Source organism: Salmo salar, chromosome ssa13 (genome assembly GCF_905237065.1).
Source record: "Salmo salar chromosome ssa13, Ssal_v3.1, whole genome shotgun sequence".
NCBI lineage: Eukaryota > Metazoa > Chordata > Actinopteri > Salmoniformes > Salmonidae > Salmo > Salmo salar.
The window spans coordinates 77,914,893-77,930,078 of record NC_059454.1 but is presented as its reverse complement, the minus strand read 5'-3'; the positions used below and the strand labels follow the sequence as shown (position 1 = coordinate 77,930,078).

General features: G+C 40.6%; 1 protein-coding gene across 4 annotated transcripts in view; it reads left to right on the top strand.

The window, feature by feature from the left end:
* abr (ABR activator of RhoGEF and GTPase) overlaps positions 1-15,186 on the top strand; it is a 222,555-nt gene that overhangs the window by 35,881 nt on the left and 171,488 nt on the right. The window contains exon 1 of one of the 4 annotated variants that reach the window (XM_014137910.2): positions 645-1,001. The exons of 2 other annotated variants lie outside the window; for them this stretch is intronic. In XM_014137910.2, coding sequence (XP_013993385.1) covers positions 941-1,001 — 61 coding nt within the window. In that variant the 5' untranslated portion in view covers positions 645-940. Of the gene's footprint in view, positions 1-644; positions 1,002-15,186 lie in introns of those variants that run through there. One more of the 4 variants, XM_014137908.2, reaches the window with a different exon arrangement.

The following is a 15,186-nucleotide window of genomic DNA, read 5'->3' as shown; positions in this document are numbered from 1 at the left end:
AGACAACTCTTTGGTCCTTTAAAAAGCTGCTGTATGTAACGTATTGTGTTCTATAGCTTGGAAAATAAATACATGTGACTGGATGACGTTTCCAACATTAGGGCTGTTTTCCTAAAGAACTTAAATCTGCTTCATGTTTTGTTTCCTTGTCACGATACTAACGAGTATCGCGATACTGGTATTGTTCCTGCCCTAATCACAAACTGGTAGTGGTGTCTTTAGTACTGGCCAGTACTGTACAGCCAACAGCACTTGTCTTGTCGAGTCAGGAGAGGGGTGTATTTGTGAAGCCATTCAGAAACACATTAGGACACACGGGCTAGTCTTCCTAGTCCATTAGTACACAGGCTGTATCAGAATATTACAGTACAGAAAACTGGGCTAATGCAACCTCTGAGAGGGAGAGGTCTGTTTTTGTTTGATGTCTCCCTGTCCCTGAGAAAAGACACGACATAGAAACATCATGTGGAGTTTCTGATGTTGATGTGCTCATCCCAGAGCAAGAGAGACATGCAGAGGAAGAGAACACACGAGGAGAGAGAGGGGCTTGGAAGAGCGAGCGAGAGGAGCTGTGCGTGCATGCTCGAGAGATAGAAAGAGCGAAAGAGGGGGTGGGAGTGAGTGAGCAAAAGAGAGCGAGAGATAGGGAGTGCTTTCCCTCTTCCCTAGCAACGGTTGGCTGTGACCGTCTCTAGCCTGTTCTTTTTTTTCTCTGCCTGTCGTTGTAGCTCAGTCTGAGAGCAACCGTTAAAGCAGAGGGCTGGTACACACTCGTTTATTCTCTTGTTCTCTCTGTCCGTACGCCTGTTGGACCAAAAGTGGGTTTTTTTTGTTGGTCTTTTGTTTCCTGAGATGACGGCTGCCTTTCAACTGTGAAAAAGAAGGAGAAGAACAGAAAGGGAAAGGAGTGTTTTTTTTAACAGGAATCCTTGCTAGGAGGATGGAGCCCCTGAGCACTCGTGGCCTCCCCCGTCTCTCTTGGATAGATACACTCTACAGCAGTATGTATCACTCTCTCTACTCCTCTCTTCCTCCATCCCTCCATCTCTCCTCACTCCCCTTCCAGACCCCATCCACCCCCTTCTTTGAGCTGAGATGTCTGATCACGTTAGGACCAGAGACGTGTGTGTGTGTGTGTGTGTGTGTGTGTGTGTGTGTGTGCGTGTGCGTGTGTGTGCGTGTGCGCACGGCAAGCACACTTTGTGTTTAGTCACAGCTCCAAATTAGCGTCCATCACTGTAGTTACCCATAACAAGACACTCCAGTCCTACATGTGTTATTTCACCTTCCAGGAGCACTGTTTTGCTCATTAATCTAAAGTGTGCGTGTGCGTGCATGTGTTCGTGCTTTTGGACGTGTGTGTGTGTGTACAGAGCACCGTCGGGCTGTATATCACATTGAATCATTCAATTCATGAATTGAACTTGTATCTCATGATTTGAAACTGAATTGACTGAATATTGCATTTAGTTTCAAAATTTTGATTTCAATTGAATATTCAAATGTAATATTTATGTTTTCTGTTTCAACATGGTAAATATTGCATTCATTGTGTTGGTATCAAGTCTCATATTTTAAAATGAATGCAATATTCAGTTCAGTTTCAAATCATGAAATACAACTTGTGTATTACACATTCAAAAACATGAAATTCTAATTAAATATCCAAATACACATTCAAAACAATGCAATTCTGCACTGAAATCGCTCAAATTATCTTCCACCATTTGAAGAGCTCAAATAGGAGCATATTTAACCAACTTGGACCTATCGACTCCGTGTTGTTTGCCGAGAGAACAACATGTACTTTTCTAACCAGGACACACGTGCTGATAGCGAGTTAGTAATCCATTCCACTGTTTTTTGTCCATGTAGATTTTTCACTGTGGTCAGTGTCTTTATTGAACAGTTTCTGTGAATGGATGTTTTCTTTATCCTGGAAGTAGCCTAACCAAGCCTGCCAAAACACTGGTTTACAAAATGATTGTGATCATGAATCATCATTATTCATGTATTTTTCAATTTAGGATTAGGATATTCTAGATTCTAGATGTACAGAAGATGTAGTTGTTTGTATTAACTCAGGATTCTATAGTGTCTGTGTGTTTGATTTGTGCACTGACTGCACAGTGATGGGAGCACTGACACATGAGACTAGACATGGTGAGTTTTCATGCTGCCTGTAGAGCTACATTAACTGGGGAAAAGGCGTCGTGAACACACACACACACACACACACACATTTAGATGAGTTACCCTTAACGTGAGTGTGTCGTGATGTGATTCAGACTTTTCTCAGAGAAGTAGAGATTAGGTTATGTAACAGCTTGTTGTTTGTTCTGCTCTATAGCTGTTGTTTTCACTTAATCTGCCCCTTCTGGGGATGGGGGGAGAGAGGGATGGCGGGAGAGAGGGATGGGGGGGGGATGGTGGGAGAGAAGTGGAAGGAGAGGAACTCTGGGTGCGATGGAGAAGAGCGGGGTTGGTGGAGCATGTAGTACCATATTGTCCAGCCAAATGGGTTTACCAAGGAAAACATCTGTTGGCCCAGGTAACGCTTTGTGTCTGTTGATGACTTCATCTGAGAAGCTGCCACGCTGGACACAGAGCATCACAAACAATCACACGCAGGGGTTGTTCTACCAGTTAGCTTGATAATGACAGTTATTTATCATTAAGATTATTTATGCGTATTTGTGTTAATTTCTTCCCCTATTCCTTGGGGCACGTTAGCCTACTTGTAAAAATAGATGGAACAAAATGGAGCACATTTAAAAGACATTATGAGACCGATGTCGGTCTAATAATGAATGTGGGCCGGTGTGAAGTGCCTAGCAGCCAGTGGTTGATTGAATGGTCTCCTTTGGCAGCAGCGCTGACAAAATAACACAATGAATGTGTCATTTACACGTCTCATTCCCTGTGTGAATAGGTTAGACGGCGAACAAAGACCTTCCAATGAAGGAATATTAGCATAACAGGAGACAGTGTTGACTCCGATGTCCCTAGACCTTGTTAGGTTATCTTGAGGGCTACTTCCATTATGTTGAAGGCTATGCATGTTCCTTCCATTCCTTGTCCTCTTTCATTCCTTGTCCTCTTTCATTCATCTCTCCATCCTCCCTTTATCATTGCTCCTCCTCTCATGGCTCATGGTCATAAGTAGAGAGACAGATCCAGTGGACAGGTCAGGGTGGTGATGAATGTTGCAGTAAATCACACTCGCGTTGTGGTGATATTTTGTACTCCAGTGTTTATTGGTTAGCTTCCTTTACTGCACCAATCTTGGCCCGGCCAGCCAGGCCCCTCTGTGTCTAATGATAGTCAGTATGAAGCATGACATGTCAACACAGAGTGGTGGATAGTAGGAGGTACCCGAGGCGGTTCCACTGTCGCAGCCACTACTGTCGCGCTCTCTCATTGTCACACACACACACACACACAAATATCTCCCTCTCTGTTCAGAGGAAGTTCCAAGATGTCTTCCCTCTGTCAGACCCCTTGTCAGAGTCACCAGTCAGCTCAGAGACCAATTGTCTCTGACAGCTTGTACTTGGACACTCCTTGGGTACAATAAGATGCACAGCCAAACGTGACTGTACCAATATATAGCCTAGGCTAGCATTAGCAGCTTGTCATTTGTTGTAACTACCTGAATAGCTTGTTCTCGTAACGGTTAAATCTAATATGATATTTCCATCCATATGAGCACTGGGATTGGTGTTTTCACTTTAGCTTGATGCCCGAGCCAACCTTACGGGTCCAGTATAATATATTTAGAGACATCTCCAGAAACATTCCCTAAGCTACTGTAATGTCACGTCACGTTGATGCTGAAGCAAAACATCAAAGGATAGAGATTATGTAAGAGCCTTCAATATGGCAGCAGAGGACACACACACACACACACATACATAATCCTAGTCACTGCAGGGAAGGCTAACTTGGGTTTTAGCTCCACACATTTATCAAGAGGCAGAGGGGGCAGATTGGCTGGCAGTGCCACTGCTGTGCCAGTTGTACAGCTACAGACAGCTGCCTGTAGTGTGTCTGCCCGGACTGCCCACTGGGATGCCAGTCATCATGCCACTGGGATGCCAGTCATCATGCCAGGGTACAGGCTGAATCAGGCCTTCCTGGGTGGCTGTGTAATAATGTCACCTATTAGAGTCCCAGCTGGGGTTCATTTGTAATCCCCAGCACATTTCATGGTCATAGTGTTTCAAGGTGTTGTCAGATGTGAACATGCCACTGAGGTTTCATCTCCTTGTGGCTGCTGTTGAACTCTGATTCTGTACAATTATCCTGTTGTCTTTGGCTGTAGCGATTTGAGTGGAGGCTTGTTTATGAAGCAGGGTTTGGAGACAATGCAGTTTGAGAGAAGCTTTTGAGCTACTGTATGTTAGGCTAATCTTGGGTTCAGTTAATACACTCCCCGTGGGGTCATTCCATGTGAAAGTGGATGGAGTGCTGTGTGGCAATGAATTTGAGTGGGGCGGGTAGTTGGTTGGTTTCTGAAACAGGGACTAAGTGGCTTTCCAGTATAAAATATAGCTTAGCTTATGTCACCCTCAAACTGCTTTTGCTGCTGCATGTGTCTCTCTTATGGAGAATGCAATACTAAGACTTAGGTCTGAGTGCCTCATTATGAAGGCGGTGTCCAGCCCACAGTAGAAGTGCTAACATCAGCAGCCTACCTAATGATGAGCTTGGTCTGTGGGTTGAACTGAGTGGGTTGGTGCTAACAGAGGGAATAGATTCTACTTCTAGGAGTTCGCCAAGAAAATAATGGGAGTCTCTGCAGGCCTATTTACGCCCATGTGAGGATCCATTGTGTTAGCAGCGTACGAGTCCCTGATGCTTAAAGGGCCGAGTGTTTAACGGTGGTTGTTAGAGTGTATCTGGGCATCAGGATGTGTGTGTTTGGCTCGCAGAGATCTGTTTCAGCAAATGGGGAAAACAAAGTGATTTTGGAGAACATCCCAGAAACTAGAGCAAAAGATGTGAAAGGGGGCAGAGAGAGGAGCGAGGGAGTGTGTGGGGGTAAAATAATACTAGCTGAAGGTGTATAGCGCATTCATCCCTGCAAAAACAATCTGAACGTATTGCTATCTCGGGAAGATAACTCCACATTGTGTTGTGGGTTGTGTGTGTCCAGATCAATTGGTCCACTGCAGATGGACTGTAGCCTGATTGTTTCCAAACACATCAATCGGGTCCCGACCACAGAACAGATCCCGTGACTAGCTCACCACACTGCCTATCGTGTTTTAGATTGGGCCTCCACAGCCTAGAAAGGAAGCTCCAGCTCCCTCAGTGACTCTGATTATGTCGAGGGGGTGTGATGTATTGCCAATATACCACGGCTAAGGGCTGTTCTTAAGCATGACACAACGTGGAGTGCCTGGATACAGCCCTTAGCCGTGGTATATTGGCCATATATCACAAACCCCCGAGGTGCCTTATTGCTATTATAAACTGGTTACCAACGTATTTAGAAAAGTCAAAATAAATGTTTTGTCATACAAGTGGTATACGGTCTGATATGCTACGGCTTTCAGCCAATCAGCATTCGGAGCTCGAACCACCCAGTTTATAATGTCTGATAGTGAACTCCACCACTGTTTGTGTTCAGTATATTGACTCTTACATTGATTTAGATAGATAATATGGATTGGATTAGATTTGTCAAAAAAGCCTGCTTCCCATACTTTCCTAGTCCCTACTGTACAAAGCACCTCCATTATCCAAAGACCCTCTGTTCCCGTTATCCTTTCCCAATTATTATTTTTAGAATTCTTCAAGCTCTGTCAAGTTGGTTATTGCTAGACAGCCGTTTAAGTCTTTCCATACATTTTCAAGCTGATTTAAGTCAAAACTGTAACTAGGCCACTCAGGAACATTCAAGGACGTCTTGGTAAGTAACTCCAGTGTAGATTTGGCCTAGCATTTTATGTTAATGTCCTGCTGAAAGGTGGATTTGTCTCCCAGTGTCTGGTGGAAAGCAGACTGAACCAGGTTTTCCTCTAGGAGTTTGCCTGTGCTTAGCTCTATTCCTTTTCTTTTTATCCCCCACAAACTCCCTAGTCCTTGCCGATGACAAGCATACTCATAACATGATGCAACCACCACCATGCTTGAAAATAAAGAGTGAAGAGTGTTACTCAGTGACGTGTTGGATTTGCCCGAAACATAATGCTTCATATTCAGGACAAAAAGTTAATTTCTTTGCCATATTTTTTGCAGTATTACATTAGTGCCTTATTACAAACAAGATGCATGTTGTACAGGCTTCCATCTTTTGACTTTGTCATTTAGGTTAGTATAGTTTCCTTCCTCTCCTTCCAAGCAATTCACTTTTTGTCCTGAATAAAGTTTTATGTTTGGGCCAAATCCAACACATTATTGGGTATGCTTGTAATCATTAAGGCCTGGGGAGTTTTTCAGTTAAAATTAAACGGAATGAAGCTAAGCACAGGCAAAATCCTAGAGGAAAACCTTGTTCAGTCTGCTTTCTACCAGACACTGGGAGATGAATTCACCTTTCAGCGGGACAAGAACCTAAAACACAAGGCAAATCTACACTGGAATTACTTACCAAGAAGACATTGAATGTTCCTGAGTGGCAGAGTTACAGTTTTGACTTAAATCTACTTGAAAATCTATGGCAAGACCTGAAAATGGTTGTTGAAAAATGCTAGACAGCCAACTTGATAGAGCTCGAAGAATTATGATAAGATTAATGGGCAAATGTTGCAGAATCCAGGTGTGGAAAGCTCTTAGACTTACCCAGAAAGACTCACAGCTGTAATCGCTGTCAAAGGTGCTTCTACAAAGTATTGGGTAAGTGTGAACACTTATGTAAATTCCATATATCTGTGTTTTAATTAAAAAGTACTAATATTTCTAAAAACATGTCATTATGGGGTGTTGTGTGTAGATGGGTGAGAAAATTCAGGCTGTAACACAACAAAATGTAGAATCAGTAAGGGTTATGAATACTTTCCGAAGGCACTGTAATTGTATGTGTGGGATACAGAGATGGGGTAGTCATTAATAAATCATGGTAAACACCATTTATTGCACACAATTAATCCATGCAATTTATCTGACTTGTTAAGCACATTTCTACTCCTGAAGTTTAGGCTTGCCATAACAGAGGTTGGATACTTATTGATTCAAGGCATTTCAGCATTTCATTTTTTATTAATTTGTAAAAATGTATAAAAACATAATTCCACTGTGACATTATGGGGTGTGTGTGTGTGTGTGTGTGTGTGTGTGTGTGTGTGTGTGTAGGTCAATGACACAAAATGTAAATTGTAATATATTTTAACCAGCTGTAATGTCACAAAATGTGGAAAAGGTCAAGGGGTGTGACTCCTTTCTGAAGGTACTGGAACTGTTAATTTGACTGAACAGAAAGCAATAAGTAGCAGTACTGTGGCCTTGTAGGTGATGGCTCAGTGCATAGGGATAAAGAATGGGATGCGTTCTCCTCCAGCATCAGCCTCTGTCTGTCTTGTCCTGGCTGTCTGTTTGTGCTGGTGCTTGGTGAGGGATGGGGCTGGGCCTTATGTAATCAGTAGCACATCCATTCCCATACTAAATCAACTGAAACAACAGGGCTTGGGGCATGTAATGTTGGTGCATGTGAGAAAGAAAATAAATGTGAGAGATTTAAGGAGAGAGGGAAATGGGAGAAGGGAGAGAGGTTAGGGAGTGGGGGTTGTTGAGTGAGAGAGAAAAGGTGAGGCAGAGGAGAGATGGGAGAGGGGTTGCTGAGAGTGATGAGAAGGGAAACGATCTCGGCAAATGAGAGGGAAAGGGACACAGATATATGGGCAATTTTACGGTTACGGAATTGCGCTGAGACAGATTTTTCACTTAAAATAGATGTCAAACACAAAACATGAACTTTATGTGCGAGGACTTCTTTTAACAATTTACACTGCCATTTTTACAAAAACACATTTACAGGAAGAACTGTGCCGATGCAAAGTTTGGTAACAGAATTTCAGTAAAATCTCCTTCAGTTGTTTGTGGCCACGTTTTCCCAAAAGATGTCTGCAGAAATAATGGGGTTGCAGACATCTATAACATGACACCTTGAGTTTGAAAAAAATCTATTTTGGTTATTGAACTACAGAAAGTGAAGTGGATTTGCACCCAGTAACAGAATTGCAGTAATGGAATTTCATCATGGGTCTCTGATCTGTACTACACAGAAATGCATAATTATGGATATGAATGTCATTCTCTTCATGGTAATGTATCGTAAATATGTACACAAAGGTAGCAATATGGAATCCTTTGCAAATGTGGGTATTATTCTACACACTTCTCTACTGTACAGTAGGGAGGGGAGAGGGAGTCTAGACTTGTCACATTCTTGCTTTGACCACCAGACGACAGAAAGAAAAACAAAACAGTTATGAGCTGAACATGACAGTATGCCAGGTGAAGGGAGAACAGTAGCAGGTGACCTGTGGTTTGTGACTACTACTTTCCCATTGTAGCCAATTCAATTGCAGAAATTCTGTTACCCATTTGGTAAAATAATATTGAGTTTTAATCAATTAATAATTCATAAAGTTGATATCAGTAAAAACACTAACTAAGTGGTAGGTCTACCTTTTACTTCTGTGAACGTTCATAATCCTCCCTCATGAGGGAGAGAAATCAGAAAATATCTTAAACATATGTGGGTTTTTAGTAACTGAATTTCAAGGCACAAGGCAATGTTTCTTCAACTTAAAGAGAGCAGAAAAGAATATTCTAAACTAAATGTTGATATTAGTTGGCAGTGATCTTTACTTCAGCATTATTGTGTTTTGATGCATTTCTAATACCTTTTAAGACCCATAAAATGTATTAGAAATGGGGGTAGTTGAGTGTATGAGTGGTGGGCTGGGCTCTGACTGTTACTATGGCTAGTAGAGTAGCTAGTCTAACCGTCCTCAGGTGCTGGTGACCACAGCCTCCCGCCCCTACCCATCAGACAGCCAATGGCAGCACAGCAACACCACTCCCTCAACCAATGTGCTGGCTGCCTTGTTTACATGCTCCCGGAAGGCATGGCACGATTTAGGCATTCAGGGCAGTCGAGCGAAAGAAAGGAGAGAAGAGGGGGATAAGAGAGGAGTAGTGGGGGGGGCTAGCTTGCTCCTCCATTAAGATTTGAGGCCTGATGCACTCCAGGGGCCGGATTCACAAAACCTTCTTAAGAAGAAATTTCTTAACTGCCATTTTTTCCCTTAAGTATAGACTTATGAAGAAAGTTAAGCAAAGTTGCTATTCCTCAATAAAGTTATTGGAAATATTCTTAATTTTCCCCCCTATGTTTCTTCCTAAAAAAATAGTTACGAAGAAATGGGATTCTTGAAAATAATGTTTTAGGATTTCTTATTGAAAATGTAGTTAACATTAGAACAGCTAAACCCTTGTCTTGTGACGAATGGATTATTTTGTAACCATGAACATTTTCTTGCGCAACTGTGACAAACAGTTGGCTACCGGACATTTAAATACAGCAAGAAAACGAATTAAATGCGCATTATCTAGCTAGCTAGTAATTAACAATATAATATAATATTCTAGAAGCGTTAAATAGCTAGCGTACACTCGTCAATTTGCAAAGAAGAACTTGGTTAACGTTGTTGGCTATAATGTCGTTACGCGTTAGCTAGCTAACTTACCGGTCGTGCAGTCCCTCTACCACCATCTCTCCTATCATGGACAACGCCTTCTCCTCTAGCTGGTCCACATGAATGATCTCTCAGCTCCCTTCTTCTTAGCAGCCGACTTGATGTCGGACCACTATTTTTTACGGCACCATCACTGTCCCTTGCCATACCTCCGACGTCAGAGACCTACTTTGCCACTCTCGCCCATCCTCTCTTTTTGGTCTCTGCAGTTTTTCGAGTGTCCCTAACAGCAACCTTTTCCTGGCTGCTATTTCCTCCACCATCACTTCAAGCTCTTGTTTGCGGAAGTTTTTGTGCTTTTCTTGGTTATCCATTTTTGTTTTTGATATAGCTAGTCTGAAGGCTATAATGTGTGAAACAATTACATTTGTTTTTGTGCATAAAGGGTTCGAGCCCCCAAAAATATAATAATAATCTAGAGACATATAGCAGATAAATAAATCAGGGGCGAAAATCTGATATCAACTTTGGAGGGGACAATTACATGAAATTTTCTCAAGAGCAATTCCTGAGGGGTACACCAAAAGTAGTGCTGTAACACATAGCCTACATTGTAATATGGTAAATGTATATTGAGGAACCAAAGAAATAAGGTGTTTGCCGTACTCCTAACTACCGGTACACAAAACTACACAACTAATCACAACAGCAATACCATTGCCATTAACAAATCTTAGTTCAGTCACCAGTTTAAGTTGAGAGTGGGGGTATCCATGGCATTTTCCAATTATGTTCCTATTTTACAAGTAAAAAAAATTGAGAACCTTTCATAATGTTGCCAAACAAAGACTCAACAAACTTACCTGAGACTCCCTGTCTCTGCCAGTCTGTCCCTGCATATCTGTCCCCAACTCTGCTGTCTGTGTGCCATCTGTTACCTGCTCTGCCTAATGACATCATTGTGAAACATTTCCATTAGAATTTCATTTCTTTCTTATGAACATTTTATCAACTAGTCTTTGAGATATTAGGCTACTAGGGTTCTTACTTTGCGTTTTGGTGTACTGAAAAATACTCTGATGTCAGTCTTTTATTTTTCTGCCATTTTTCTACCTGGCTGGCTGGCTACACACACACAGTGTGTAGGTTATTTACAGTAGGAGATGGGCTTCTATCATCTTATCTTTTATCATTCTATTTGGGCTTCGATCTAAAAGGTAGCTAGCAAATGTGAAACGGATTAAAATGACGAGTTGACAGCTGTATGAGTTCACCATTTACACAACATATGCTGCAACCTTTTGTAATTTTAATAGTTTGTTTCATATTGGCTGGCTTCCAACAATAGCTGAATTTGCAAAGCTAGCGAGTGGTGTTTGCTATAATCTTTGCTACCCGGGTTAAATAAAGGTGAAATAAAATAAATGAATAAAAGTTCCCTTGCGACAATTTAGCTTTTGCAATGAGACCATTAAATATATTTAAGACAATGGTAGAAGAGAGTGTAGTTCTGTTCAGTTTGGACTTCAGTTTATCGCTAACCTTATCACAGGGACTTTGAAGCACTAACTTACATCATCTGCATGCTGATCTTGGAATAAATTGACGATAGCAAAGATTCCATCTTTGACGAGGTCACATAAATGGAATAGGTACTAGCTAGCTTAATAGTTAATATTTGCGCGCTAGCTCTGCATATTCAGCTAGTGTGTGTGCGCGATTGACTGGATTAACCTCACGTCAGTTACGTTCATTGAGTGCCTTTCAGACAGTGGATATGACCCCTCTGTTACCTTGCCAACTAAGGAACTGGCAGTGGATCAAACCATTGTGAGGCAAAGGGTGAGGGGGTCGCAATCTTTTGAAACTTAAGAACGCGCTATTAAGTGTCTATAATCAGCACAATTGCTTTCATTGCGTATTATTAATATTTAAATTACATAGTTATGTTTCAGTGATATATTGGGGGGGACAAATCATATTTTTCCCAGGATGGGGGGGGTCGTGTCCCCCCCGGGATTTCCGCCCCTGAAATAAATGTAATAAAATGGAAATATCAACACTTTATTATAGTGGGCCAAATCCTATCATCGTTGTCAAATAGGCGTATTTATTGGTTTCAATGTCAATGCCACAAAATAAGATATTTACAAAGTTCCTAAGAAAACTATGAATTACTAAGAACATTTTGAGAACAATATGATGAACTTTTTTTTTTTTCTTGAACTAATGTTTTGTGAATCAGGCCTCGACTGAATGGGAGCTGGGGCCAGCCAGACACAGGTGAAAAACACACTGTTCAATAGGAGATAAAACTATCAATTAAGGTCATTTATTAGACACTAGATTAATTATGTGGAAAGCAAACTACCCATGTATCACTATTTCATTAGTTTGTTTGATCCCAGCTGTGAAACCTTTACACCTTTAAACCAAATACCCATTAAACTGCTAATTTGAGTTCCTTGTTTTTCTTCTGTGTGATTAAAGATTGAAACGGTATGGAGTGCCCTTCCCTTTCCCCTGTAGGTACACTCTCTCCCTCACCACTGGTCTCCCTGAGGTGTCAGTCTCTTGGCTCTTCGCCAGGTAGTGTTACAGTATTTATGTGAGGTAACAAAATGGCTTCTCTCATCTTCTACGGGTTTAAGAGAAAAACTGTCTACTCTCCTAGAGAGAGAAGCATAATTATTGTCCAGATTAAGGTCAGCAAATGACTGGTATTTCTAGGGCAATTCCACGGTAAAGGAATTATGCTTTGACTCAGATTTTTTACTTAAAAATGTATGCCAAACAAAAAACATTGATTTCAAAGTTTAACAAACCATACAACTCTATGCACAAGGAACATTTCAATAATGAATACACAACATTTCACAAAAATATGTTTACTGGAAGAACTGTGCAGATGCAATGTTTGCTAACAGAATTACGGTAAAATCTCCCTCAATTTTTTACACATTTTTTTATATGACCACTTTTTCCAAAAACTCTGTTAAATATCTTCTCCGAATTAAGATTCCAAGATGTCTGCAGAAAGAATGGAGTGTTGGCTATGACATGACACCTTGAGTTTGAAAAAGTGTATTTGAACAACAGTAGGTTAAGTGGATTTACTGTAACGGAATTAGATCATGTGTCCCTGATCTGTACTACACAGAAATGCATAATTATGGATATGAATATCATTCTCTTCATGGTGACGTATCCTGAATAGCTGGAGAGAGAAGAGAGTGAAAGAGAACAGCTGCTAGTGGGTGAGAGGGAGGGGTTGTCCAGATTTTTAGTCTTGCTTTGACCACCAGAAGACAGAAGGAGATAAAAAGCAGTTATGATCTGAACATAACAGTAGGCCACTGGAAGGGAGAACAGTAGCAGGTGACCCAACTGTGGTTTGTGATTACTATGATTTCCCATTGTAGCCAATTCAATTGCAGTAATTTTGTTAATGATTTTTAGGTAATTCCGTTACCGATTTTGGTAATTGAATTACGAGTTTTAATCACTTGTTAATTCATAAAAGATCTTGATATCAGTAAAAACACTAACTAATTGGTAGGCCTGCCTTTACTTGTTACTTCTGTGAACTTTCATAATCCTCCCTCTAGGAAATTTGAAAATATCTTAAAGATATGAGAGTTTTTGGTAATGGAATTACAAAGCACAAGGTAAAGTTTTGTGAAACTTACAGAAGGCAAATGATTTATCCAAAACGAAATATAACAATCAACCATTTATGCATTGAGTTTGTCTGATGCTTTAAGCTAACTGCACATTTTCTTGTAACAGTTTTATTTAATTTAGAAGAACGTCTTATCTCAATCATTGTCATGTGGTGAATCAAAATAAAAAAGATACAAACCTAAAAATAAAATTATATTGCCAATTATGTAAAAATAGCATATAAAGCCATCAAATAAAAACATTGCAGCCTGGAGGTAGAAAATATCCTGATTTAAAAAAAATTTTTAAAAAAAATACATTTCCTATATATCACATTGGCTATGCATAGCCTTTCTACAATGAACTCGAAACATTGAATCAATCATGCTGTGTGCTTATTGAAAGAGAGAGCTGGAAAGATTTTTCAAATACATTGAGGAAAGATTGTCATTCTCAATTGATGTAAAAACAGACTTATTTTGCTTGCTGTTTGAGGAGAAGAAAACATTACTTTGAGAAGCTCCACAGCTCATAGTGGTGGTGCGTTCTATGTGTAATCAGGTGCACGTCCTTACTCAACATTGACAGGAGTGCTCCAAGCAAAATACAATGACTAAATTGACAGAACTTGTAAATGGAATGAAATAAACTAAACTTGTTTCTCACAAGTGTAGCATAAGTGGTGCGCTCTGCAAACATGTCCACTCTGAAAATGAGAATGGTAAGACTGGAATAATAATATATTGAATGCATTAACAGACATTACCGTAACCAAACAAACATTGTAGATTCAAGATTATAGGAATTAATGGTAAATGTACTACTGGTGATTATATGTAATGGGGAATTGATAGACATTAACAATCGAACGCAAACAATTCCCACTATGAAACAATGAATGTGCACAAATTGACAGGAGAGAGCTCATTCTGGAGAGAGACGTGCATTGTGCAGCCACACTCCCCTTCTTTTTGGATCGTGCCAACCCCGCGGCCTCCGCAATGGATTAGTTCACTGAGATGGACGCGAATAAGACAGGTGTCTCGTGGGCCTTAAAATATATTTGTTACTGCTCAACAAAAAAAATCTTGGTCGACCAACAACCTGTTGACAACAACCTATTGGGCTCAGCGCTAATATGGCTAAATTAAAAATAAATAAAGACTCTTACTTAGCATTCATTTGACACCAGATTTGACATGCTCCTATGAACTTCACATGTTGGTGCTCATGGGTCCTTTTACATGGAAATGCCCTTTAGGACTGCTGTTCAGTGTCTCTCTTTCTCACTCACTCACTCCCAAGCACCGTGTTTTATGTTGTGACCTATTATGGAAAGAGTAAATCTTGGATTGTAATTTTGAAAACCCCCCCCTCCCACTTTTTAAATAAAATTTTTTTTTTTTTTATCATTTGACTGTTGCACCTGATTCACCTACATCAGTATTCTGTACTGGAGAAGTTAGGGAGAGACTGTTAGATATGTCAAATTTGGAGGGAGAGAGAAAGAGCAAGCGAGAGGTAGGGGTCACAGAAGAATGAGATTTTCTCTGTTTGATTTGGAGTGTGCGTGCTTGGTAGTGTCTGATTTGAATACAGAGAGAAGCAGCTTTCGGTGAGGTTTTGTTCTGTCATGCCAGCATGTAGAGAGACTTTCATCTAGCTTGATTGTCAGATTGTCAAGGTTGGGATGTTATCGCTGCTGTCAGAGCATCTGCTACAAACAAACAAACAGCATACTATCCTTATAGTCTTGCTATAGACAGGATACGTGCTGTTCCTGTTCAGCAGGATAGCTAGTGTTCATTCTATCTGACTGAAAAATTACAAAACCGTAGCTTTAGCATTATTCTAATAGAACCAAAGCTTCTTTTAA